Source organism: Meriones unguiculatus, chromosome 10 (genome assembly GCF_030254825.1).
Source record: "Meriones unguiculatus strain TT.TT164.6M chromosome 10, Bangor_MerUng_6.1, whole genome shotgun sequence".
Classification (NCBI taxonomy): Eukaryota; Metazoa; Chordata; class Mammalia; order Rodentia; family Muridae; genus Meriones; species Meriones unguiculatus.
The window spans coordinates 53,908,243-53,933,084 of NC_083358.1; the positions used below are offsets into that span (position 1 = coordinate 53,908,243).

The window sequence follows — 24,842 nt, forward strand, 5'->3', positions numbered from 1 at the left end:
GCATCTGAGAAACACTCAAGCCCTTAAGGCAAACACACACACAGTGGAAATGTGACCCGAACAAAAGCTGCGGACCGACAGACGCTAGGACTGGACTCTACCCAAACGCAGCGTCGGCCGAAGACGCGCCACTGGAACGATGACACCTCGTTTTTCCCGTTCGAAGCAAAGAATAACGGGGCGCACGCACTGTCGCCGCGCCCCCCCCCCCCCCCCGCCGACCCTGATCGCTCCCCGCGGAGCCGCCCGGGCCGCGCGGGAGCGAGCCACAACCCGGCCGCGCCCGCCCGCCGTGCTCACCTCCGCCGCCGCCTGAGCGCTCCTGCCCTCCGCTGCTCCCCGCAGCCCCGAGCGCTCGGCTCCGCAGGGCCACGAAACAGCTCCGCAGCGCGGCCTACGGGATCCCGACCGCAGCCCGACGCTTCCCTTGGCAGCCGCCGCTCCTTCCGGTGTCTCCGGTCGCTGCGGGCGTCTGGGGGCGGGACCTTGCAGGGGACACGCCCCGGGGCGGGGCCTCGAGGCTGGCCCTGGCTCCCTGCTAAGCCTGCGCTCGCCCGGGGCCTTCCTTGATAGGGAAGCGCAGCTGACGTGTACGCTCCTTCGGCTGCATTTCTAGGCTTTACTTGTATTCTCCCACCCTCTGCAGTCACAAGACGACTTCCCAAGGTCTCCTCGCGGTGCTTTACAGACTCTGCAGTACGGACAGCCACTGAAAGGTCTCAGGTTTGCAATCTGAAGTGGAGAGGCCTTATAAATTCTGCCCTTGGTATGCTGGGACAGGAGGATTGCCATGACTTCCAGGCCTGGGCGACTGTGTGAGGCTTTGTCAAATAAATAAATAAATAGGGCTACAGTGTGAGGCTTTGTCAAATAAATAGAGAAAGAAAATAAGAAAGAAAGAAAGGAAGGAAGGAAGAAAGAAAGAAAGAAAGAAAGAAAGAAGGAAAGAAAGGAAGTTAGACCCACCGCAGCTCAACTCCAGTCTTAACCCTTTTTTCTTCTGACTGCTTTAAGACCTACTTTCTCTGGAAACAATTACGTTTTCTCTTTCCCACTTATACAAAGAAGATATTAATCCCTACCATTTTCCACTAGGTCAAAATCAAGATCAAATGAAATATTTATTGAAACCTTGGGATCGTCTTAGTGCTTAGAGCATTGGAAAAAAAATCTAATTGTATCACTGTTACAATTCACTGGACTGATTTTAAACGATGTGAATAAAAAATGGGAATAAAAACTGCAAAACTGAGCCGTGTGCAGTGGCACACGCTTGAATCCAGCACTCGGGAAGCAGAGGCAGGCAGATGTCTGTGAGTTCAAGGCTACCCGGGTCTACAAATCGAGTCCAGGACAGCCAAGGCTACGTTGAGAAACCCTGTCTTGAAAACAACCAAAAAAAAAAAGCAAAACTGAAAAAGATTTTCAGCTAGGCATGGTGGTATACCCCTGTAAACACAGCACTAGCGCAGAATTGTGAGTTCAAGACCACATAAATTACTCTAGATTACAGAGTAAGACATGTCCATCTGGTTACCCCAAAAGCTGGTCTCTCTGCAGGAGCATGTATGTAAACACGGCAAACTGCCGGTCTCCATCAGAAGCAGGTGACTGATGTGGGGCGTCTGCTGCTTCTGCTGGTGGAAATGCAGGACCTTAAGCATGATACTTCATGCTGTGCGGGGCTTGACACCGCAGACATGGAAACTTTCCACTCAGGAGGGTCCCCACGGCTGCCACTACTCCATTTTCAGCCTATTACAAATTTGCTTCTTTGCTTTCACCAGTATTCAAATTGAAAATGTTTTCAATTTTTATTGAATGGCTTTTCCCAGGAAAGCCATTTCTATTTACCCAGATAGGAAAACAACAGACCAGATAAAGAGTTTGCACCCACATGCCACCTGGTGAACCAGTGAGTCTGACTGGGGTCACTCCATCCTGGACCACTGCGTGGTTGGTATCCGGCAGCTATACCAACAATGAGTCCCTCCTATGCCTCCAGCAATTGTTAACCACATATCTGTCTGCGCAGATAGGAGGGGCTGCAAGAGCCTGGGTGCTCTCCGCTGCTTCCCTGGGGAGATAGTAAAGGGTCCACTCCTTTGGTAAGGGTTCATGCTGCTAACCACAGCTTCTCTGATGTCAAGATGGCAAGAGCCATCAAGTGCCCAGAGAACAGTTACACACTATGCACTTTTGCTATAAACAAGTTGTGTTTGTTTGTTTGTGGGAGCGGTAATTTTTTAATCAATTTTATTTATGTGGATGGGCATTTTGTGTACATATTTGTCTGTGCATAATTTGCTGCATATCTGATGCCCCAGGAGGCCGAAGAAGGTGTTGAATCCTCTGTGGCTAGAGTTATTGCTGGTTGTGAATTGCCCTGTGGGTGCTAGAAAAGCAGCCAGTGCTTCTAACTGATCTCTCCAGCCCAGGTATTTTATTTTTTTAAGACAGGTTCTTGTTATGTAGCCCAGGCTGGCCTTCAACTCTTTGTCCTCACACCTCTCTTTCCTGATTGGTGAGATTACTGGCATGAACCACCATGCCCAACTCAAGAGAAATATTTTTTGCCCATGGAGGAAGGATTTATTTTGACCCATGCAAGAAAGGTATGGTGGTGGTAGTGTGATTTGGCTGGTTACACAACAGTAGCAGAGAAAAGGTATTTTTATTTTATTCATTAATGGTGCATATATACACTATGCGTGCATGCATATGTACACACACAAGCACATTGCTCTTGCAGACATGACCCAAGTTTAGTTTAGTTTGGGCAGCTTACAAACCCCTTTAACTGTAGCCCAGGAAAGCTGACAGCCTTCAATACTCACGCATAAGCCCTAACACACACACACACACACACACACACACACACATAGGAACATACACACAATTTTAATAATGATAATTTTTAAATAAGCTGGGAGGGATGGAGAGATGACTCAACCACTAAGAACACTTGATGCTCTTGAAGAGAACCTGAGTTCGTTCCCAGAACCCACAGGGGATCTGAATTAGTCTCCTAGCACCCAATGACAGCTCACAACCACCTATAATTCCAGTTCTAAGAGATCTGGTGCCTTCCCTGGCCTCCTTGGGCCCCTGCATGCACATGGCGCACAGACACGCAGACACACACATTGTGGGTGCCTGGGTAAGATACTCCCCATAAGTCTTTGGCATTTGAGCACTTGTTACCCCATTTGGTGGCTATTCGGGGAGCTGCGGAGGCATGAGCAGGAGTGTCACTGCGGGGCACGTTTAAAGGTTACAGAAGCCACATGGCCTTCCCCTGCACTGCTTCCTGCTTTTGGTTCAGGGTGTGAGCTTTAGTACCTGCTGCCACCTGTGCTCCACCAGCAGGGACTGCGATGGATCTGGAATCGTAAGCCCCAAAGAAACCCTCTGTCTTCTATAAGTCCTTGCTCATGGTCTTTTTTCAGAACAATAGAAAAAATAAGTAACACATAAACTTAGAAATGAAATAAAAACTTTAAAATGAGCTAGGGATGCAGTATAATTATAAAGAACTAGCCTGTATTCATGAAGTCCTAAGTAGGCCTCTATTACTTAGGGGCAGGAAGGGACACAAAGTCATGGTTTCTTTACTGGTATGGTAGCACATCCCAGTAATTCCAGCACTCCAGAGTTGGAGACAGAAGGTTCAAGAAGTTCAAAGTCATCCTTGGCTAGGTAGAGAGTTCAAGGCTTGTGTCGTAAACATAAGATCCTAACTCAAAGTAAATAAACAGAAGTCAAGCTCACAAAGATAAAATGTTTGAAATACATATGTATATAACGCAGATAAAAGGCATGCAGATATGTATTTTTATAAATAACACATATATCTCTAAAAACCAACACACACACGTACCCCAAGGCAAAATCTCATCTACTGAAATTCTTGCTTTGGGGTTGTTTCAGTGTTCTAAACATACTCCATCATGCTTTAAGTCACATCAGCACCTTGCTCAGTAACCGTGGTCCTCCATGGGTTTACCTTTGGGCACGATGGGATTCCAAGGCACTGTCAGCACAGGGAAGCAACTGATGCAGCTGTTTAAACAGTTGGGACTGCTGCTTTGGTGACAGACAATGTTTGTACAAGCACCACGTGTGTGCACGTGCCCACTGAAGCCAGAAGCGAGCGTCAAATACCCAGGAAACAGGAGCTGCAGGCGGACAAGTGCCCTTAACCAACGTGCCAAACCCTTAATTTTTGAACTGTAGCTCTCAGTCTAGAATACGTAATTCTTAACGTCATTGCTAGCCTTAGATCGCCTAGTTTAGTGGGGGATTGAAAAACCTAAAGAACGGATATAATAACAAATGCACTATTTCTATAGGTTCGTTCATCCTGCCTGATAACCTCACTGGAGGACTGCGGGTCGATGATACAAGTTGCTCGGTTGTTTGGTGGGGGAGTTAATTGGAGAGCCTCATAGAAACCCTACCACGGACCTACATTTCCAGCACAGAAATTCTTAGTTTGGATCCACGACGGGCTTCTGCGGCTCGAAAAGGTTTGCATGTGTGTCCTTGCACACGCGTGCAGTGCGAGGACTGCACTTTAAACGTATAGCTCAGGTCGTTTTTATAGAGAAAAGCCCCCTAGTTTTAACCAGATTCGCTTACTGGTCCTATGCTCCTGAAAGGTTACCAGCTCCCGCTCGTGGGTGTGTATAGAGCTGCAGTTCTAGATTGCGCACCCCTCCAGCTAGGACAGAGCCCCCTGCCCGAAACCAACATGGCGGGGGCGGCCTCGCGCGTAGCCCCCTCCCGCATCCGCCCGGAGCCCCTCCGCTTTCCCACACCTTTGCGTCGTGACCCCGGAAGGACTCCGCCTCCCGCAGCCGGAGGTGCGGGCGGGCGGGCGCGGGAGGGCGCGCGGGCGACCGGCTGCGGAGAGGACCGCGCTCCGAGCGCGGGGCCGAGCGGCGCGGCAGAGAACGGGGTGAGAAGAGTCGGGACAGGGAGAGCGCGGGCGGCGGGGACTGGGAGCAGCTGCGGGGGAGCAGGATGACGCCAGTCGCGAGGCGTCTGCAGGGAAGCCAGCCGTGGCCCGCTCTCCAAAACCGCTGAGCACCTGCTCTAGTGGGAGGCGCCCGGGCATCTTGTTTTTATCATGATTATTTGTATCCAGACAGCGCCTCACTCTGTAGCAGAGCAGACTGGTTTGGATGCCCCTGTGAAGACTACACGGGGCTCCAACTGGTGGTCATCCTCCTGCCTCAGCCTCCCAAGTGATGGGATTATTAGGCGTGACCACTAGCCATCTTGTTTTCACACAGACCGATGCTACCAGGTTATTGTCAGTTACGATTTTTATTGCACTGCAAACATCCCTTCAGATCACAAGAGGAGGTAGGTGTAGATGCTTGTAATCTCAGCACCAGGGAGGTGGAGGCCGGAGCATCTGAGAGTCAAGGTCATTGTCCACTGCAATGTAAATTTGAGGCCTGCCTGGCCTACATGGGACCCGGTCCCTCGTGTGTCTGTCTGTCTGTCTCTGTCAGTCTTCAGGCTTAAGTTGTGTAGACTCACCTTCGTGTCAGATTGGCTCCGAAGCTCAGACTTAGTTCCTGCATATAGCGTTGTAGAATAGAATTTTAGGATGTTTAAAATGAACAGACCAGCGCTTGGAAGGAAAGAATGAAGTAAATTTCTTTTACAAATTTGAATAGTCATAAGACTACGTTCATATTTATTTTAATCATATGTCTGTAAGCAACTGAAATACCTACTTTTGAAGTTTTTCAGTTAGTAACAATCATGTTTAGATTCAACTTCCTTGGTGGTTTTCAGTAAAGTGGAAAAAAATATCCAGAAATCAGAAATAAAGGTTTGTCAAGAATCTTTGAGCAAAGTACTTTAGCAAGTCCAAATAAGCATTTTCGTCACCAGACAGTGTTGTTGTTGTTGTTTTTATTCCCTTAAGTGCGTGGGTGGTTTGCTTGTATGTATGTCTGTGCAGCAGGTACGTGGAGTCCAGAGGAGGGCATGGGATTCCCTGGGACTGGAGTTAGAGATGGTTATGAGCCACCATGGTGGTGCTGAGGGTCAGCTCTGGGTCCTCTGAAAGAACAGCCAGTGCTCTTAATGGCTGACCCATCTTTCTATCCCAGGCAGAGTGCTAGGAAGGAATACAACTGTAAGCTGATCTGTACTTTATGAGTGTATTTACTGTGTGCACTCACTATTAACAGTGAGCTTATGCTTCCGTAGATACCCAGACTCTAAATCAGTGGTTCTCAACCTGTAGGGGGTCCAGTGACCCTTTCACAGGGGTCACCTAAGACCATCAGAAAATACATATTTACATCATGATTCATAACAGTAGCAAAATTACAGTTATAAAGTAGCAATGAAAATAACTTCATGGCTGGGGTCACCACAGCATGAAGAACTGTATCGCAGGTGGGATGGGGGGCATCAGGAAGGCTGAGATCTGCTGCTCTGGGACAGGCAGCTCCTCCTGTGCCTCCCTGTCCATTCCCCATCATTTTCTTAGGTTAACATACAAAGTAATGGTTTTTTCTCATTGAATCTTCACACACATGTGTACTTATAGTTTGTTTTCATTCATTCTGCCCACTGCTAGACCTGTAGTTTTCTAAGGAAAAATTATGGCTTGAATGTGAGTATTACATTTTCCTCACTGTTATTAGCCTTTTGAGCAAGACTGAGTATAAATGCAGCTCATGTTCTCCTTTGCTCTTTTCGTAACTAGTCACTGCGATTTTAGCTCCATTGGGATATCATGCATGCATAATTAACTATAAAGCTGATAGAGTTTAAATATTTTTTTATTCTATTTATTTATTGGATGCTGTGTGGACCTCGGAAGAATCAGTTCTCTTGCTAGAAATTAGTTATCTCGTTTTACCAGAGTTTAACTTTTTTTTTCTTTCTTTGAGACAAGGTCTCGATATGTACCTCTGCCTGGCCTAGAACTCACCTTGTAGACCGCACTGATCTCAAACTCATAGAACTGGAACCAAAGGCATGAATCATCACACCTGGCAAGAACTGAGGTTTGCATCTTTCATGGATAAAGCAACCAGAAATCCCCGTGGCTGATTCATTTCTGTTTCATTGAATTAAGATTGGACAGAGGCATCATGTCAGAAGAAACAGTCAGCAAACCACAGTTCTCCTTGAAGACATCAGCAGTAAAAGTGTTTGGTCTCCCTGTGTCTTGGTACTACTCTCTTTCCCAGGTAAACCTCGAGGTTTACCTTTATGTGGTTCAGTAATATTTTGTGTCACTTGAGGCCATTTTGCTTCATGGTGCTAGTGTTTAAACCCAGAGTTTGCTGAGCAGGTGTGGTGGCCAGTGAGCCGCACTCCCAGCCTCTGAGGTTTTCACATAGCACAGTCAGAATGTTAACTAAAATAGGTAATACCTATCTAAAATTATTTCATATATGTGTATGTATATATAGCATATACGTATACTGTTGATTTTACCAATAAAAACTCAAGGGCCAGATGCTGGGGAGAAAACCTGTTAGCTCAGAGAGGCAGAGAAAGCGCCCAGCTGACCTTCCTACTCAGCTCAAGTCCCAGAAGGAAAAAGCCAAAGCCCCTTCTCCACGCTGTCTTAAATACCCTTCTTTTAATACCCCTCCTTTCTGCTTATCCTTGTCAGCTGGTTTCTTGCTCCACCTCTTGACCTAGGGTTAACTTTATTTAGTTCTTGGATTAAGGGTGTGTGCCAGGGCTAAGCCAAAACTACAAGTACTTGTTTACAGAAAACAAAGCACTAGGATCAAAAATTGAGCCATACCACAATTAGAAACAGGTTTTTACAGTTCACAATCTTGGGGTTCACAATGGGATCAAATATCGATTTTTTTTTTTTTTTTTTTCATAAAAGGGGACTGTATTACTCTAAAAAGTTTTCCTGTCTTATCCAGGTGTGGTGACATACACCTTTAATCCTGCTCTTCATCATATTTTATATCTGATGTACTTTACTGAGTATAACAATCTTCAAGATTTTTCCACATTGTAGTACATCCAAGAATTTCCTTTGCAATATGGAATTAATATTCCATTGTGTGGTTATGTACATTTCTGCTTGTCCTTCCATCTGTCTGTGAAACACTGGAGGGCTGCCGTTTTAGCTATCTTGAACAATGCTTCCCTAAGCCTGGAGGTCTCAATAATCTCTTCCAGACCCTGCTTTTAGCCAGTTGGTGCCACATACTGGTACTCTCAGCAGTCCACAGGCACAGGCAAGAAGACCAGCAATTTCAGGACAACCTGGGCTATACAGGGAGTCCTGTTTAAAAAAATGAGTGGATATGTCTCAGTTCAGATTTGATCCCCAGAATCCAGATTAACAAGCAAGCAAGCAAAAAAGCCAGGCACAGTAGGAAGCACTTGTCGTGTAGGCCATGGGAGGCAAAGGCAGGAAGTGCCTTGGTGCAAGCCCTTAAATCCTGGCTCGGAGCTGGCCAGTCTGCTAGATAGTAACTGCAGGTTCAGTGGTGGACAGTGGTTTGGGAAGACATCTGATGTTGCATCTGCCCCCGCATGCCCACACTAGCACCAAAACAAAGGAAAAGAGGAGGAAAGCACCTGCTTTCAATATCGTTTAGAATTTCTGAATCACATGGTGTTTTGTTTTGTTTTGTTTTGTTTTTGAGCTGCTGCGCTCTTTTCCATAGCAGGTGCTCCTTTCTGTATTTCCACAGCCTTGTCTGTCAGAACCTGTGGTCTTGTTTTACTATAGGGTCTCCAGATCTTTCCTCTCACTCTGTGGGCTGCTGTGTATTCTGTTGTTAGATTACAGTTTTAAATATTTTTGTTTTGCCTGTGTGTATGTCTGGGCATCATGTGCATGCCTTGGACCAAGAAGAGGGCATCGGCTCTAAGTTCTGTAATTGTCCAGATAGTAGGGTTCTAAAACTATTTTTGATTAATTAATGAATAAAATTACTTACTTATTTATAAATGAATGTGGTTTTTAGAAATAAGTTAACTCATGTTTGATTAAAATTCCAGACATGTTTTTAAAAATAGAGCTCAGCAGTTGAGCTTTTTACTCTAAGTCCTCAGGGAGGCGGAGGCAGGTGGATCTCTGTGAGTTCAAGGACAGCCTGGTCTACAGAGTGAGTCTAGGTCAAGGCTACATAGAGAAGCCCTGTCTCAAAACAAAAACAAACAAACAAAACAACTAACTAAACATATAAACAAACAAAACTGAGCTTAGCTTTAGAGTCTGATTTAACAATTTCTGCTCTTTGTTCAGATAGAAGACTCGGTTGCATGAATTCATCATCACTTGGTGAAGCACTGTTCACAGGGTTGAATTATTTTATGTGTCTACTGACTTTTGAAGTAACAGTGTTTATCTGAAACTTAGATAACTTCAGAGCAGTGAGTAATAGGGTGTTAAATTAAGGCAACCTAGCTGGCACTGAAAGAATAGCCTCTTGACAATGTTCACAGATAACTAAGATCTAATTTTAGTTCTTATCCTTTTTGTTTTTAGTGGACAGATATGAGTTGTTTCTGCTTGTGTTTTTTAACTATCTTTTCCAGATCAAATTTTCACCAGCAGCTAAAAAGTTGTTTATATTCACTGCTGTGAGTACTATATCTGTAATTTTTCTGGCTCATCACTTTAAAAGAAGACGTGGAAAGAAGAAAGGAAAAATACAGCCGTGGGAACCAGAGCACCTCATACTTGAGCAGACTAAAAGAGCAGCATCAGATAAAGGTTTGTGGAAATGTCCAGATTAAACCTATGCAGCGCAAGATACTGTGTCATAGCTAGAAAAGCAAATGTATTGAAGCCACTTAGGGTCCTGCACAGAAGTACTTACTGACAATTCCTTGTTGTACGTCTGCATTTAAGTCGATCCACTTAAACATCCATACGTGTCAGTAAGTTATATAGTAAAATATGACTGTGGAGTCGTGCAGATGGAGACTGCTCTTGGAGGGACTGGCTTCTATTCTCAGCATACACATCTGGCAGCATCAGGGATCTGATACTACTGGCCTCGGAGCACCTTGCTTACAAGCCACCCAAACTCAGATGTTTATACATATAACTCAAAGGTAACAAAAAATCTTTCCTTAAAAGCCACAAAACCATGGTAATCCATTCACAACCTGCTTTTGAAGTATTTGACAATGTATGAGAATATTGTTAAAAGTCAAGAGTGTGTTTTGTATGCTATCATTTGTAAAATAATTATTAAATTTGTATAAATGTACTGTAGATAGAATTGATCGATTCTATCTCTATTACCTTTATGTTGTTTGTGACTTTACTATTTATAAGTTATTTTTTTAAAGGATATTATCTCCAGCTGGCCTCAAATTCAATATGTACTAAGCCTGGCTTTGAACTTTTGGTTATCATGGCTGCACTTTCTGAATGCTGAGATTGTAAGTGTGCAATCTTACAATCCCAGATGTATGCACATCTTCTGCATATATTTGTCTGTTTCAAAAGTCCTAGAATTTCTGATCTTTAAAAAATTGGTATTTTTGTAAGAGAGATGGTACATACGGCTGAATTGTAGCAGTGAAAATAATTCCCCGGGGCCGATGAGATGGCTCAGCAGGTAAAGACGCTGCTGCAAGCCTGATATCCCAAGTTTCACCCTCAGGATCCACATGGCAGAAAGAACACAACTCTCAAAAGTGTCCTCTGACCTCCCTATATTCACTCTAGCACATGGGCTGTACACATACAAAATAAATAAAAGTGTGGTGATAGTAGTAATAGTTCCTTGACCATGCTGGAGTTCTTCGTATTTACTGTCTCGTGTACTTTATGGTTTTATTATTTATTCATTCAGCATACACAGTGAGTCACTGTTGTTTACTGAGGTTTTATTAGTCTCGGACAAGCACTATCCCCAGCATCATATTTAATTTGCATATCATTCCTATGAATGACAACTACAGGTCTATGTTCATCTGTTTAAAATACTAACGTGAACAAATTACGGAAGGTCATGGTATGAAGACGTTACCAAGGTCATATAACCTCTGTGTACTGAAATTTGAAACCAGGGGTCTGAATTGTTATGCTTCAAGAAGCTGGGCCTGACATCAGCTCTGCAGACAAGCACAAGCAAGTAAAGGTCCAAAGGACAAAGCTAAGCGCAAGTGAGGTGGAGAAGTTGTAGCTGTAATTCAGGGACAGAAATGCTTACCAAAAAAAAGAAGCTGGACACAGTGGCACACACCTGTAATCCCAGCACTCAGTGAGGCAGAGGCAGGTGGTTCTCTGAGTCTAGGTCAGCATGGTCTACAAAACAAGTCCAGGACAGCCAGGGCCACTCAGAACCCCTGTCTCAAAAAAAACAAAATAAACAAAAAAAGTGCTTACATCAGTCTGGGAGATAGTTGTTAACATTTTTATATGGATTATATATAGCAAGCCATTCAAAACTGTCCTGATTAGTTAGCTGAATGTTTACTCTTGTTATAAAATCTGGTGGTAATATTACTACAAATATTAGAAATATATAGCTTAATAACATTACACATTTAATAATTTGTATGCTTGAATAAAGTGTGTTTAAAAATCAGGTGCATTTTGCAGCTGGACACTTGGCTCAATGGTTGAGAGCTCTTCCAGAGGACCCGGGTTCAATTCCCAGCACCATGGCAGGGATCTGACACCCTCACACAGACATACATTCAGTCAAATCACCAATGCCCATAAAATAAAAACAAATAAGTCTTTAAAAAAAAAAATCAAGAGCATCTGAATGGATAGAATGTAATTTAACATTTTGCCTGAAAGTTACTGTTGGAGCTGCTGATGCCTTTGATGTTGGTGTGTTTGCTTTCCAGGCTCAAGTTGTTCCAGTAGTAGACAAAATTTGACCTTGTCATTAAGTTCCACCAAAGACAAAGGATCTCAACCTTGTCACTTCGCTAATGGAGGACTTTTCAGCAAATACTCGGATTCTGCCCAGAGCTTAGCCTCTGTAAGAGAAGCATACTTATTTTTACTACTATTACTATGTTTGCTTATATATCTCTCATTAGGTTAAGTATCACATATCTGCTGCTCTTAGTATAAGCCCAGGAGACAGTCTGGTTAAGTCTATTTGGTTCTGCTGTCGGCTCCCAGTTTCATTGAGTAAGTGCTGTGGTCCATTTCGTCCTGTGAGAACAGCTTTGATGTAGTAATGTTTCAGAAGTAGATGTAGGCATACTTATCCTGGACTGGATGTGATGGTTTGTGCTTATGTTGTCATGCCCGCCCTGCACTTTTTGGGTTCAAGTGGTTCTGTTGCTTCAGCCTCCTGAGTAACTAGGTCTGCTGAGTCATAGAGCATCACTATGCCCAGCAAAAAGATGCTGAATTATAAAGATTTGAGCACCCAGATTGGAGACCTGTAGATTTGCAGTTCTGTGAAGTTGAGCAGAATCACACCCCCTTCTGTAATGCTGGCCCTCAGCTTCAGGGGCATTTTCTTGGTGTCAAGCTGCTTTTCTGAGCAGTAGCTCAGAGAGCTTCAGTCACGCCTTCTCTTGTTCAGCCAGCCTTGCCGTCCTCCACTAAGGCCGTGAGTAGGTAACGAATCATGACACAGAAGACTAGAGATGGCTAGGACCACAAAACTTGGTAAATGGAGTCAAAGGAGCTGAAGAGATGGCTCTGTAGTGAAGAGCATATATGGCTCCTACGGAGGACCTGAGGATGGATCTCAGCTCCCCACTGCAGCACTCATAGCCACCTGTAACTCCAGCTCTAGGGCATCCAGCAGTTTCCTGGCTCCACCGGAAACTGTACTTCTGTACAGATAGCCCTGCCGGACACACATGCATACTCATAATCAAAAATAAAAAATAAATGTAAAAAATGAAATTTAAAGGTATGGTAAAAGATATTGTTGGGTTTTTGTTTTGTTTTTGATACAGGGTTTTTCTGTATAGCCTTGGCTATCCTGGACTGGCTTTGTAGACCAGGCTGGACTCAAACTCACAGAGGTCCACCTCCCTCTGCCTCCCGAGTGCTGGAATTAAAGATGTGTGCCACCACACTTGGCACAGTAAGTGATGACCTTTTTTTTTTTTTTTTTTAATTTGAGAAGTTACAGAAACAGAAGTGTTGGTGAACTTGGAAGAAGAATTTTTTACTGTGGAAAGATGCTGAACTCAGTCAGTTTATGATGCTGGCAGAAAAACCAAGTGGAATCACCAACAGACACCTAATGATTTGAGTTTAGATTTCTCTTCAGCGAACAGAGTTGGCATTAGGGACATGGGTCGTCTGCTTGGAGTGACTGGCATGTTTGGCACAGTGGGTTTACTAGAGAAGGGCATGAACAATGGTAATGCCCATCTGCATGTCATTCAGCAGTGTTTACAATCCCTAAAGGCAAAGAGCCTGGGCAGCTTACAGTTGGTGTAGGCAACATTTGTAAGTACTAACACAGTAAAGATTTATAAATAACCACCTGTTTGTGTATGTGTGTGTGAAAATACTGATTTCTGTTCAAAATACTGTTCTACCTATATATTTTTGAACAACAGGGCCAGAATAGTTAAGAGTCACATGAGTACTAAATTTGAATATAATCACAATTTTTTCTTCAGGTAGAATTTATCCACACTGTAATTACAGGACATATATAAATAATTGGTAAATATACATTATGGTAGCAGGTTTGGTGTGTAGCTTGGGATAGTGTTTACCTAGCCTGTGTGAGACCCCTTGGTTCCAGCTCCACCACAGCATAGAAACCAGCTGTGGTGGCACACACCTGTAATCCTGCTGCTTGGGAGGTAGAGGCAGAAAGATGAGAAATTCAGGTTCATCCTTAGCTGTATAGGAGACTGTGAGTGTGCGCATGCATGCATAAGAGATTTTAAACTACTTTCCATTGGTCTTCGTTTCAGGTCCAGAGTGTTAACTCCTGTCACAGCTGTGCTTGTGGAAATTCAAACTCCTGGGACAAAGCAGATGAGGATGACATCAAGCTTGTTAACATTCCTGTGACCACCCCTGAGAACTTGTACTTGATGGGTAGGCATAGCACTTCAGAGTTCTAAGATGCTGTCATCAGGTCTGATTTGAAGGGAAAGGGGAAGTGAGCTGGGGCTAGGGGTGCTCAGTGGCAAACAGCTTCCCTGGCATGGTCAGTGTCCTGGGTTTGACACCCGGCACTGTGGAGGATAAAAAACTATGATTGAAATCAGTGATTTCTTCTGAAAGAATCAACTGTAGTTTTAAATGGCCTGTGTCAATTGAATCTATCCTATATAACATCGATAGCTGTACTAGTTTCTAAGGAGTGATGTTTGTTCTGCAGCCAGAGTCCAAAATCATTACTGAACTGGAGTCAGGGAGTCAGTTTAGCCACCTTTCTTTTGGAAACCTGTGAGAGAATGCAGACCTTTCCTTTTGCCAGCGTTCCTCTTGCAGCCATATCACTATTACCCCTGTCTTAATTTTCATATCACATGCTCCTCTATGTGTCCATTTGCCCAGACACCTCCACTATTCAAATGTATAGTGTTCTGTCTGCATGTACACCTGCAGGCCAGAAGAGGGCACCAGATCTCATTATAGATGGTTATGAGCTATCTGGTTGCTGGGAATTGAACTCAGGACTTGTGGAAGAGCAGACAGTGCTCTTAACCGTTGAGCCATCTCTCCAGCCCAAGCATCCTGATCTTAGTGACTTCTTCAAAGACCACCCCCCCACACACATTTTTTTTTTAATGAAAGAATTCAGATTCCAGACACTAAGACCTGATGTTTCAGGATGCCTTTTTTCAGCCTGGTGTGCTAACCAGGTCTAATCGGCTGAGTCTTGGCTAGTAAAGTTATGAGAATCTGATTTACTTGTTCTCTTTTGTCTAGATATCATTTGTGTTCTATATCCAGAAAAATCATTAAGTAGGAAGAAAGCCTGTGTTTCATACCTGAGTATTCTTCTTGGCTTAATGAGAATGGATGTTTTTGGAGCTGACTGGAGTGTGGGGATCAGCTGCACCTGACCTTCACCAGGTTCATTCAGCTACGTTCCCTTCAGCAGACGTTCATACTAGATAAAAAAATGCACCCAAAATCTGGATATGGCCTGGCCAGCAAGCAGGGAGAGGACTGACTGAGCAGAAAGCTGTTTGCTTCTGGGAGTTTTCCCACCTGTGGGGATGGGCAGGGCAAACTATCTCCACTGTTGTCATCGTAGCTACTTCTGGGAAGAGGAACTGGACTCGGGTCTTGGAGCCATTGTTCTGATCCCCAGATCATTACATCTTTTGCTGTTTTTTGAGACAGAGTCTCACTATGCTATTCTGGTGGTCTTTCCTTGGAATTCGCTCTTCAGACCAAGCCAATCTCAAACTCAAATCTACCTGCCTCTGCCTCCCAAGTGCTGGAACTAAAGGCATATGCCACCATAGCCCCTTAATTAAATCTTTCTTCAGCCTCGCAAAAGTTCTCATTACATTTTCAGAGAGCAACCATCTTTTGTCTCCACTAGAGTATTATTCCTTTCTGAAACCTCCTGAGGCTGCTTCCATTAGCTCTGTTTCTTTCTGGGTTCTGCTCTTCCGCACGTGCTCCAGAATGGCCCATTAAGCTCTGCTCGAAGCATTCTAGGGCATGTTTGAGCTATAGCTGTAAATATCCCTCCTGCAGCCTGCACGCTTATCACAGCAGTAGCCCCTCTGCGGGCAGCTTTCCTGTCTGTTTTTGTTGTCTTACATGCTGAGGAAACACGGTTTTGCTCACTTAGAGTCAGTCTGCTCTCAACCTTTAGGTATGGAGCTCTTTGAGGAGGCTTTGCTTACTGACACTCTGCCCTCAATCTGCAGGCATGGAGCTGTTTGAGGAGGCGCTGCGCCGGTGGGAACAAGCTCTGACCTTTCGCAGTAGACAGGCTGAAGAGGAAGCCTGTAGCTCTGTTAAACTGGGAGCCGGAGATGCCATTGCAGAAGAAAGTGTGGATGTAAGGGTGGCCTGCAGAATACTGCAGGATCCTCTCTTTCATGGCAGTTAATACATGTTGTTGGTTTCCCCAGTTTGGGACTGTTTAAGGTACTTGTGAGGTTTTTGCTTTGATTTGAGAGAGGGTCTCACTCTATCGCCCAGCTGGCTGGGGACTCTAGTGTGACTAGGCTGGACTGAAGGTTTTGTGTGTCTGCTTCTCTGGGGCTGGGATCCTGCCCAGCACCAGGGGCTTCTTTCTGGGCTTTTAAGCATTTGGGTGTTTTTAAATTATTTTATTATTTCATATAGATAAGTGTTTTGTCTGCATGAATGTATTTGTACCATGAGTGTGCTGGCTGCCTGCTGTGGTCAGAAGAGGGTATTGAGTCCTCTGGAGCTAGAGTTGCAAACAGTTGTGAGTTGCTCTTTAGGTTGTGAGAATTAAATCCACGTCCTTTGTAAGAGCAAGTGCTCTTAACTGATGAGCCAGCTCTCCAGTTGCTAACCTTAAGTTTTCTGACTTCTGAGGATGTGTAGAAGCAGCAGATGCAATTAGTTGCTGTTGTTTTTCTAATGCAGAGGTAGAAGTGGGTCTTTATTGATCATTTCAAAATTGGAGGGCAATGCTGAGTCAGAAGCCCAGGGCAAGGAACCCTAAATCCAATTTAGCAAATCCTCCAGGCTGTTCTTCCACATGCTCAACTCTGAAAACTCTTTGTCTATTTAAATGATCAGTCAGGACCCAGTTCTTCCTCTCTATTACAAAAACAATATGTGTATGGCTAGGTACCACTGCCCACACCTGTAATCCAAGTGCCAGCCCTGTCCACATACCCACTTTCTCTTCTCAAGTCCGTGTTTCTGTGTTTAGAGTGTTAACATTGAATGCAATAGCTGCTGTGTGTTACTGTTATTTTTTTTTCCTTATAGGATATTATCAGTTCAGAATTCATCCATAAACTTGAAGCTCTGCTTCAAAGAGCATATCGTCTCCAAGAAGAGTTTGAAGCTACCCTTGGGGGATCTGACCCCAATTCCCTTGCAAACGATACTGGTAAGGTAGATAGATGCTTTGTGTGGTTGTTTTCTTTTATATTTACAAGTCATTTGCTTAAGTGTCTTCTGTATTGTTAGAAATGCTTTATGAAATGTACAAGGGAAAAAGTGTCTGCTGTAGCCCTGGCTGGCCAGGCTGGCCTGGATCTCAGAGGTGTGTCCACCCCGGTCACCCAAGCACTGAGGATAAAGGCATGAGAAGATTTCTTGAATGAAGTTGAAAGGAAGGTTGACTTAACATTGTTTCTTTCTATAAACCTCTCTTAAGATGGAAATGATGGGATGAGGAGGCTGGGCCTGGGGTTTTAGTATTTAAGAGCACTTGATATTCTTGCAGAGAACTCAGGTGTCTTTCCAAGCACCTACAAGGCAAGTCACAGCCTCTGGTCACAGGGGATACGACAGCTTCCTCTGACTATTTTTTTTTTATAGGGGGTGGGGGTAGTTGGGCTTTTGTTTTTGTTTTTGTTTGTTTGTTTGTTTGTTTGTTTGAGATAAGGTTTCCCTGGCTGTACTGAAACTCACTCTGTAAACCAGGCTGGTCTAGAACACACATAGATCCCCCTGCCTCTGCCCCCATTGCAAGAGTCCATATTCTTTTTTTTTTTTTTAAGATTTATTTATTTATTATGTATACAATATTCTGTCTGCCTGTGCACCTGCACACCAGCAGAGGGTACCAGGTCTCATTATAGAAGGTTGTGAGCCACCATGTCCTGAGCCACCTTGAACTCAGGACCTTTGAAGAAGAGCCAGTGTTCTTAACCTCTGGGCCTTCTCTCTAGCCCCCAAGTCCATATTCTTTAATCAGTGTACTTTGTTGCCTAACCACTTATAAGACTGAGCATTGTCTTCAGATAGGAAGATTAAGTGTGAACCCCGTGTCAGAGTGTGTGCTCTGTGCATCACCATAGCAGTGTAAAGTTGGAGCAGATAGGCACCCAGGTAGGCACACACTGCAAAAACCTTAGTTCTGGGGTGAAGAGAGCTTGAGAGGTCTTACTGTCTGTGTCTTTTCCAACACTGGGCTCTAACACAGGCCTTGTGTGTGTGCTGTTAGATGCTGTATGTCCTGCCTGGAGGGGTATCTGCCTTGATTGCTTCCCGCTTTAGTTTTTGAGATCTGCCTATCTCCTTGCCCCTTGTGCTGGGGTTATAGACACGTATCACCGCATCTGGCTTTTTTGTGGGTGCTGGAGATTTCAGCCCAAGTCTTCACATTTGCGTGACATCACTTCATTCACTGAGCCGTCTTCCCAGACATTTTCATAATAAGAATTCTCTTCCTCCATATGTGTGCGGTTGTGTGTAGTGATTTGCTTAACTTGAGTGTCTCATATATGTATATATGTAATTTATTTATTTTGACTTTATGTGTACTGGTGTTTTACTTGCATGTATGTCAGTGTTGGGGTGTCAGATTCCTTGAAGCTAGAGTTACAGATAGTTGTAAGTACACTGTGGGTGCTGGGAATTGAACCTATGTCCTCTGGAAGAGCAGCCAGTGATCTTAACCACCGAGCCATTTCTCTAGCCCCTTTTGTGTCTTTCCTATCTCAAGGCTCCAGGGTACATTTTACTTGTTTTACATTTTACTTATTTTACATTTACATTTCCATTTTACTTGTTTTACATTTTACTTGTTTTGTTTTGTTTTGTTTTTTTTAATCTATTCTCCTTTGTCTTTTTTTTTTTAATGTGTCTGGGAATTTTGCCTGATTGTATGTCTGTGCACCAAATGCATGCTTGGTATCCTTGGGGGCCAGAAGTGGTATCAGATGCCCTAGGACAGAGCCACAGAAGGTTGTAAGCCTCCATGTGGGTGCTGGGCATGAATCCTGGGTTCTCTGGAAGAGCAGCAAGTGCTTCTAGCCTCTAAGCCACCTCAGCAGCCCCACGTTTGTCTTCTGAGGCAGGCTTTGTCCTTAGAGCTCTGTGTGGTCTGAAACTCATACTGTAGACCTCAAACTTTCAGTGACACACTGTCTGACTCCTGAGCGCTGAGATTGTGGGCACTGGCAACACCTGGCTTGTGGAAAGACCTTATCTCATGGGTTAGCTCTAGACAGAAGGAGGGAAGCTGGTCTGTTTACCTGAGGTAGACTGTGCCAGAACTTTGTGCTTTAAGACTTCCTCTGATGCTTTATCTGTGGTCTCTGTGTGCTAACTGAAAGTACACATGCTGAGTTCTCACTCCATGGAGCTGTTATGCCAGGTTCACAGGACCCTCAGAGACCACCAGGAGACGACTTGATGCAATTGCAAGAGAGCTTTATTACGAGACCGATCGAACTCGGGACCCAAGTCTTTCTGACACAGCAGTAGAGAAGTGGGACTCTGAGCTCTGAGTGAACAGGATTTTTAAAGGGAAAGTCTGTGAGAAGGGGGTTTCCATGGCAGCAAGCAGGGGGGCACAAGCCTTGGTGATACAGAATTGGGTGAAGTTTAGCAGGGTGGAGTGACCATTTCTGAGGTACACAATCACAATGGCTAAGGCATATAATCACAATGGCTATTTTCCTAAAGCACATCTGAAACATTGGGGAGAATTTTCCCACCCTATTCTCAACCGATTCCCATTGATTATTGCCAGGGAGTTTGTCTCTGTTTTCTATGAAGCATTTATTCTGTTATATTTCCTGGAGGCTGTTGCTAGGAGAGTTAACTTTGTTTTCTGCCAGGTACACTTTCTGTGATATTTCCTGGTACCTGAATTCAGTTTCCAGTCAAAATCTTTATTTCAAAATGGAGTTATATTCAGGCTAACTTAAACTCTTCAGAGCCATACTCAGTCATTATCATTTATTAGCTGCATGATTGTATCACCGTCCAAGCCTCAGGATCCCCATCTGCAGAATGGGTGCATAATGTACATAGTATATGAACTTCACGGCAATGTGCAGAGTTCTGGGACAGGGTGGCATTGATTGGGTTGGGATTTTGAACATCATGAGCTCTCAGGATGTTCACTGTTTACCAATAGAATCTTAGTCTAGAGGGTTTGGGGGAGGAAGTAGGAAGATTGGGTTTATTTTTATTTTGTTTTGTTTTTGAAGACGGCTCTAGTGTGTCCCAGGCTATGGAGCGGAGGGTGAACTTGTGATCCTCCTGCCTCTGTCTCCTAAGTGGTTTGCACTCCTGTGCCTGGCTTATATGATTTGGGCAGAGATTGAACATGGGATATCATGCATACTGGGCAAACACTACCCACTGAACTCCACTCTCAGCTGTTTTTAGGTTTGGTTTTGGTTGTGGTTTTGTTTTTGTTTTTTTGAGTTAGGGTTTCATGTAGGCTAGGAGTTACCACATTTTGGTGCACTTGCTTGGTCCTAAGTGTGCCAGTTCAGAGGTAATCTTTAAGGTTTCTGTCACTTGTTTGGGGACAGTGTCTCACTGTCACCCAGAATGGTCATATATTCCTGGGCTCGTGTGACTGTCCTGCCTAAGCCTTTTGAATAGCTGGTGCCACAGGCCCACACCACTGTTGGAAACAGAAGACACTCCACACATCATACTGACCTGATTATTACAGTGAAAGACATTGGGGATTATCAGTCTGGAAACATTGCTAATGGCTGAGCTAGGGTTAACTAAATTTCCATATTCTTCTTCCTTACTGTTGGATCAATTCCTTATAAGCCTGTCCGCCTGCGTTTGTTTCTAAAGTTTACATGTCCTATTTGTTTTTCTTACCAAACTGTAAGTTCTGAATTGTTGAAGTAATTACAGATTTAGACTTGGTGGCTGTTGTCCTATCTCTCAACCTCTATAACTCTGCACTTTGGTAAACTTTGTATAATCATCAGTGTTGCCCTTGAAACGTTTAGTAACAGTTTAAAATGGACAGAGAAAATGGAGGCTCAGTGCTTTCCCGTTTTTTTTTAAGTCACAAAGAATTCCTGTTTGGTTTTGAGACACAGTCTCTCTGTGTACCCTAGCCAGCCTGAAGCTTGCCATTTAGACCAGGACAGTCTTGAACTCACAGAAATCCACCCGCCTCTGCTTCTAGTGCTAGATTTAATATGTGTGCCACCACATCCAGCAGGTCAAAAAAATTCTTAAATTTAGCCTACATGGCTCAGTGGGTAAGGGTTCCTGCTGCCAAACCTGCCAGCGCAGATTCAGTCCCAGGACCCACTCGGTGGACGAGAGTCTGCTCCACAGTCGGCCTGAGCACTCCACTTGTGGTATACACCTCACTGAATGACCAGACAGCTAACCTGATTCACACTCCTTTTCCTTTCCTGTTTTCCCTTTCCTCCCACTATTTCTGCAGTTTGAGGCTTCTGAAAACTATGGAATTGTTAAAGATTGAAAGCTTTATTATCAAATTAAGTTTGAGCCCAAGAAACCGAGTTTCAACTCCATGTTCCTAATTGCAGGCTCCACTGCTTTCATGCTCCCAAGTTCTCAACAGTACCCTGGAAGTCTGAAGCACTGAGACACGCTGAATCAACCAATTCGTGCAATTCTAAAAAACAAATGAATGGAGTTTAGAACAGACCTTTAAAAATAAGAATTCTTAACATATTTGTGTGTACTCTAGGGCTTCAAGATGAATCTTCTCAACATACACCATTATTATGTAAGCGTAATAGATGTTAATAGTTTTGTACTGTGAGCAAATATTTTATATGCTGACAGTGTCTCAAAACTGTTGAAAAAAAAGACGATTTCTTTTTCTGTTGCTGTGACAAAATACTTGAGAAAAGCACCTTAAGGGAGACTTTGTCGTGGTTCACAGGTTGCTGGGGCGTGGCTCCAGGGCATGCAGGAAATGACCAGAATGCCACTGTAGACAGGAAGCAGGGTGACAAATGCTGCTACGTAGCTCACTTGCTCTTGGTCCTTGTAGTGGTGTGGCTAACCTTTAGCATGGATCCCCTTACCTCCTTTAGCCCAGTCTAGAAACCACTTCACAAACATGCACAGTTTTGTCTCCAAGGTAGTTGTAGATCCTGTCAGCTGACTTTGAATATTAGCCACCACAAGACACTTGGTGTTCATCCAGCTCTAACCCAGCATACTCTTGTTTCACGTATCTTCACCTTGAACATTAAAGAGGCCACCAGGTACTTTATTATGCTGAAATGTAAGTGTATTTATCGACTAGTGACATAGTGTAGGCTCCTGTTGATAAAGGCTGATGTGATCATATCATTTGGAACATGTGATGAATTAGCAGGTCATAGTTGATTCACACTCATTCACAAGTCTTACCACTTTTGAGAGAACATGTGTGCCAGGTTTTTTGTTTGTTTGTTTTGATAGAAGTGGGATCTTCTGACACTAATTTAAAATTCAGAGTTTCAGTAGGAACTGTATTTGTACATTTGTGTTATCTATAGAACAACTGTGTGCCAACGTAATAGTTTGAATGAGATTAAAGAGTATGTTCAAATCCTTTTTGCACAAATTTTAGAATGTTTATTAGCATGTTTCTTTTTAAAAGTGTATTTACTTATTTTATATGTGTATTTATGCCTGTGAGTATATGCGTACCTGCACATGTGCATGTATGCATGTATGTACGTATATTGAATCCCTAAGAACTGTAGTTACAGATGGTTATCAGCCACTATTTAAGTTCTGGGAAATGAATGCAGGTTCTGTTCTCTGCAAGAGCAGTAAGTGCTCTTAACCACAGAGCCACCACTCATGCCCCATACTTCTTTTTAGGTAACTGTACATTTCTTGAGAAACAAACCTGTGCTAATCATTCTACCAGTGAGCTACATCCCAAGCTCTTAGAGACCTGAGCTGAGCTATACCTCAGCCCCTTATTTATATTTCAAAAAATATACTTAAGGGCTGGAGAGACGTGTCAGTGGTAAAGAGCACTGACTGCTCTTCCAGAGGACCCAAGTTCACCTCCCAGCAACCATATGATGGCTAATAACTGTCTGTAGCTCCATCTCCAAGAGATCCAGTGCTCTCTTCTGGCCTCTGAGGGCACTAGTCATGCATGTGGTACATAGACACACATGCAGGCAAGAACACTCACACATTAAATAAAACATACTTAAGCTGGAGATGGTGATGCATACCTTTAGTCTTGGTTCTCAAGGAGGCAGAAGTCAGCTACCTGAATTTTGATGCCAGTCTGATCTACATAGAGGTTCTAGGCCAGCTAGGACTACATAATAAGACACTATCTCAAACAACAAGAAAACTTTACATCAAATTTTATTGTAATAATTGGTTGTGCATTAAAAGTATGCTAGAGGTTGGGGGTTGGAAAGATGGCTCAGTGGATAAGAGTACTGACAGCTTTTTTTTTTCCTTATTTATTTATTACAATTTATTTACTTTGTTTCCCCACTGCAGCACCCTCCCTTGTCTCCTCCAAGTCCCACACACCTTCCCTCTAGTCCCCTGATAGGGGAGGACCTCTTCCCCTTCTGTCTGATCCTAGCCTATCAGGTCTCATCAGGGCTGGCTGCAGCATTTTCCTCTGTGGCCTGGCAAGGCTGCACCCTCCAGGGGGTGGTGATCAAAGAGCCAGCCAATGAGTTCATGTCAAAGACAACCCCAGATTCCCTTACTAGGCAACTACTTGGAGACTGAGCAGCTTATTAGCTTCCTCTGAGCAGGGAGTCTAGGTCTTCTCCATGCATGGTCCTTGGTTGGAGTATTTGTCACTACCCTGAGCTCAGGTTTTTTGGCTCTGTTGTACTCCTTGTGGAGTTCCTGTCTGCTCCAGGTCTTCCCAGCTCCCTCTTCTCTGCCCAAAGTTTGGCTATGAGTCTCAGTATCTCCTTCCATACATTGGTGGGTAGAGTCTTTCAGAGGTCCCCTGTGGAAGGTTCCTGTCCTGTTCCTTGTCTCCTCCTACTTCCGATGTCTATCCTGTTTGCCCTTCTGAAGGAGGATTAAGCATCTTCCCTAGGGTCCTCCTTGTTGTTTAGCTTCTTTATGACTATGGATCTTTTCCAGAAACCCAGATTTAATTACCAGCACCCACATGGCAGCTCACAACTGTCTGTAACTCCTGTTCCAGGGGATCCGACACCCTCACAGAGATATATATGCAGTCAAAATACCACTGTACATAAAATAAAAAATAAATTAAAAAAAAATCCTTGAGTTCTGGAGAGAGGGTTCAGTGGCTAAGAGCACTGGCTTAACTGCTCAAGAGTTCTTCCAGAGGATGCAGTTTTGTCTTTCAGGAGCCCCGGTCCTGCTTTTTCCCTTCAGGGTGTCCAGGCACTAAAGCGTGCAGATGCTGGGCTAAGGAATGAAGCTTAGCTGGGCAGGTGGGCCAGCAGGATCTTGGTTTGGTAGTGAGTGCCCAAGGGGAGAAGGCCTTGTGCCATCAGCTCTTCTAGTGCCACAGCTCTTCTTTATGGGGGAACAGAGACAATATAAACCTTGGGGAAGAGGGTAGGGGTCTTCAGGTGAGTGTACATCCTTGGCTAGGTGCTGGGAATGCTTCATTTGCATGGAGAGGAATTCCAGGTGCTAGCTGAGCTGTCCTCATGAGGAAACCTGAAACCAGGTCACCGGGCTGTGTGACTACCTCAAGGGTAGAGGAGGTGGGGGTCGCAAGACTACCTGCACTGTGACATGCAGGCCCAGAACAGGGAGGTCTCAAGATGTGCTCTTCAGGCATTGGACTCCTCCATCTTAACCTCACTCCTGCACCAGGCTGCATCCCTGCAGTCTCATGGTTCACATGCCCCCATAGGTCCAATTCCCAGCATCCAGATGGCAGCTCCATGTAGGTCCAGTCCCAGGGGATCTGATGTCCTCTTTTGGTCTTCAAGGCACCTAGTATACAAATGGTGCATGGATAAGTTCAGGAAAAACACCCATGCACATAAAATAAACGTCTTTACAGAATGTTTGAAGG

General features: G+C 44.2%; 2 protein-coding genes across 6 annotated transcripts in view; one reads left to right on the forward strand and one right to left on the reverse strand.

The window, feature by feature from the left end:
• The window catches only part of Usp33 (ubiquitin specific peptidase 33), a 47,916-nt gene extending 47,441 nt beyond the window's left edge, over nt 1–475 (reverse strand). For both annotated transcript variants that reach the window (XM_021649628.2, XM_021649627.2), the window contains exon 1: nt 301–475. The gene's annotated coding sequence lies outside the window, so the exon portion shown is untranslated. The remainder of the gene's footprint in view (nt 1–300) is intronic.
• A 4,351-nt stretch (nt 476–4,826) lies between these two features.
• Miga1 (mitoguardin 1) overlaps nt 4,827–24,842 on the forward strand; it is a 55,405-nt gene continuing 35,389 nt past the window's right edge. Inside the window, exons 1-7 of one of the 4 annotated variants that reach the window (XM_021649633.2) lie at nt 4,827–4,960; nt 6,929–7,226; nt 9,559–9,736; nt 11,836–11,972; nt 13,894–14,020; nt 15,820–15,953; nt 16,865–16,988. In XM_021649633.2, the coding sequence (XP_021505308.1) occupies nt 7,128–7,226; nt 9,559–9,736; nt 11,836–11,972; nt 13,894–14,020; nt 15,820–15,953; nt 16,865–16,988 (799 nt within the window). In that variant the 5' untranslated portion in view covers nt 4,827–4,960; nt 6,929–7,127. Of the gene's footprint in view, nt 4,961–5,291; nt 5,371–6,923; nt 7,227–9,558; nt 9,737–11,835; nt 11,973–13,893; nt 14,021–15,819; nt 15,954–16,864; nt 16,989–24,842 lie in introns of those variants that run through there. The other 3 variants (XM_060392483.1, XM_060392484.1, XM_060392485.1) reach the window with 3 other exon arrangements.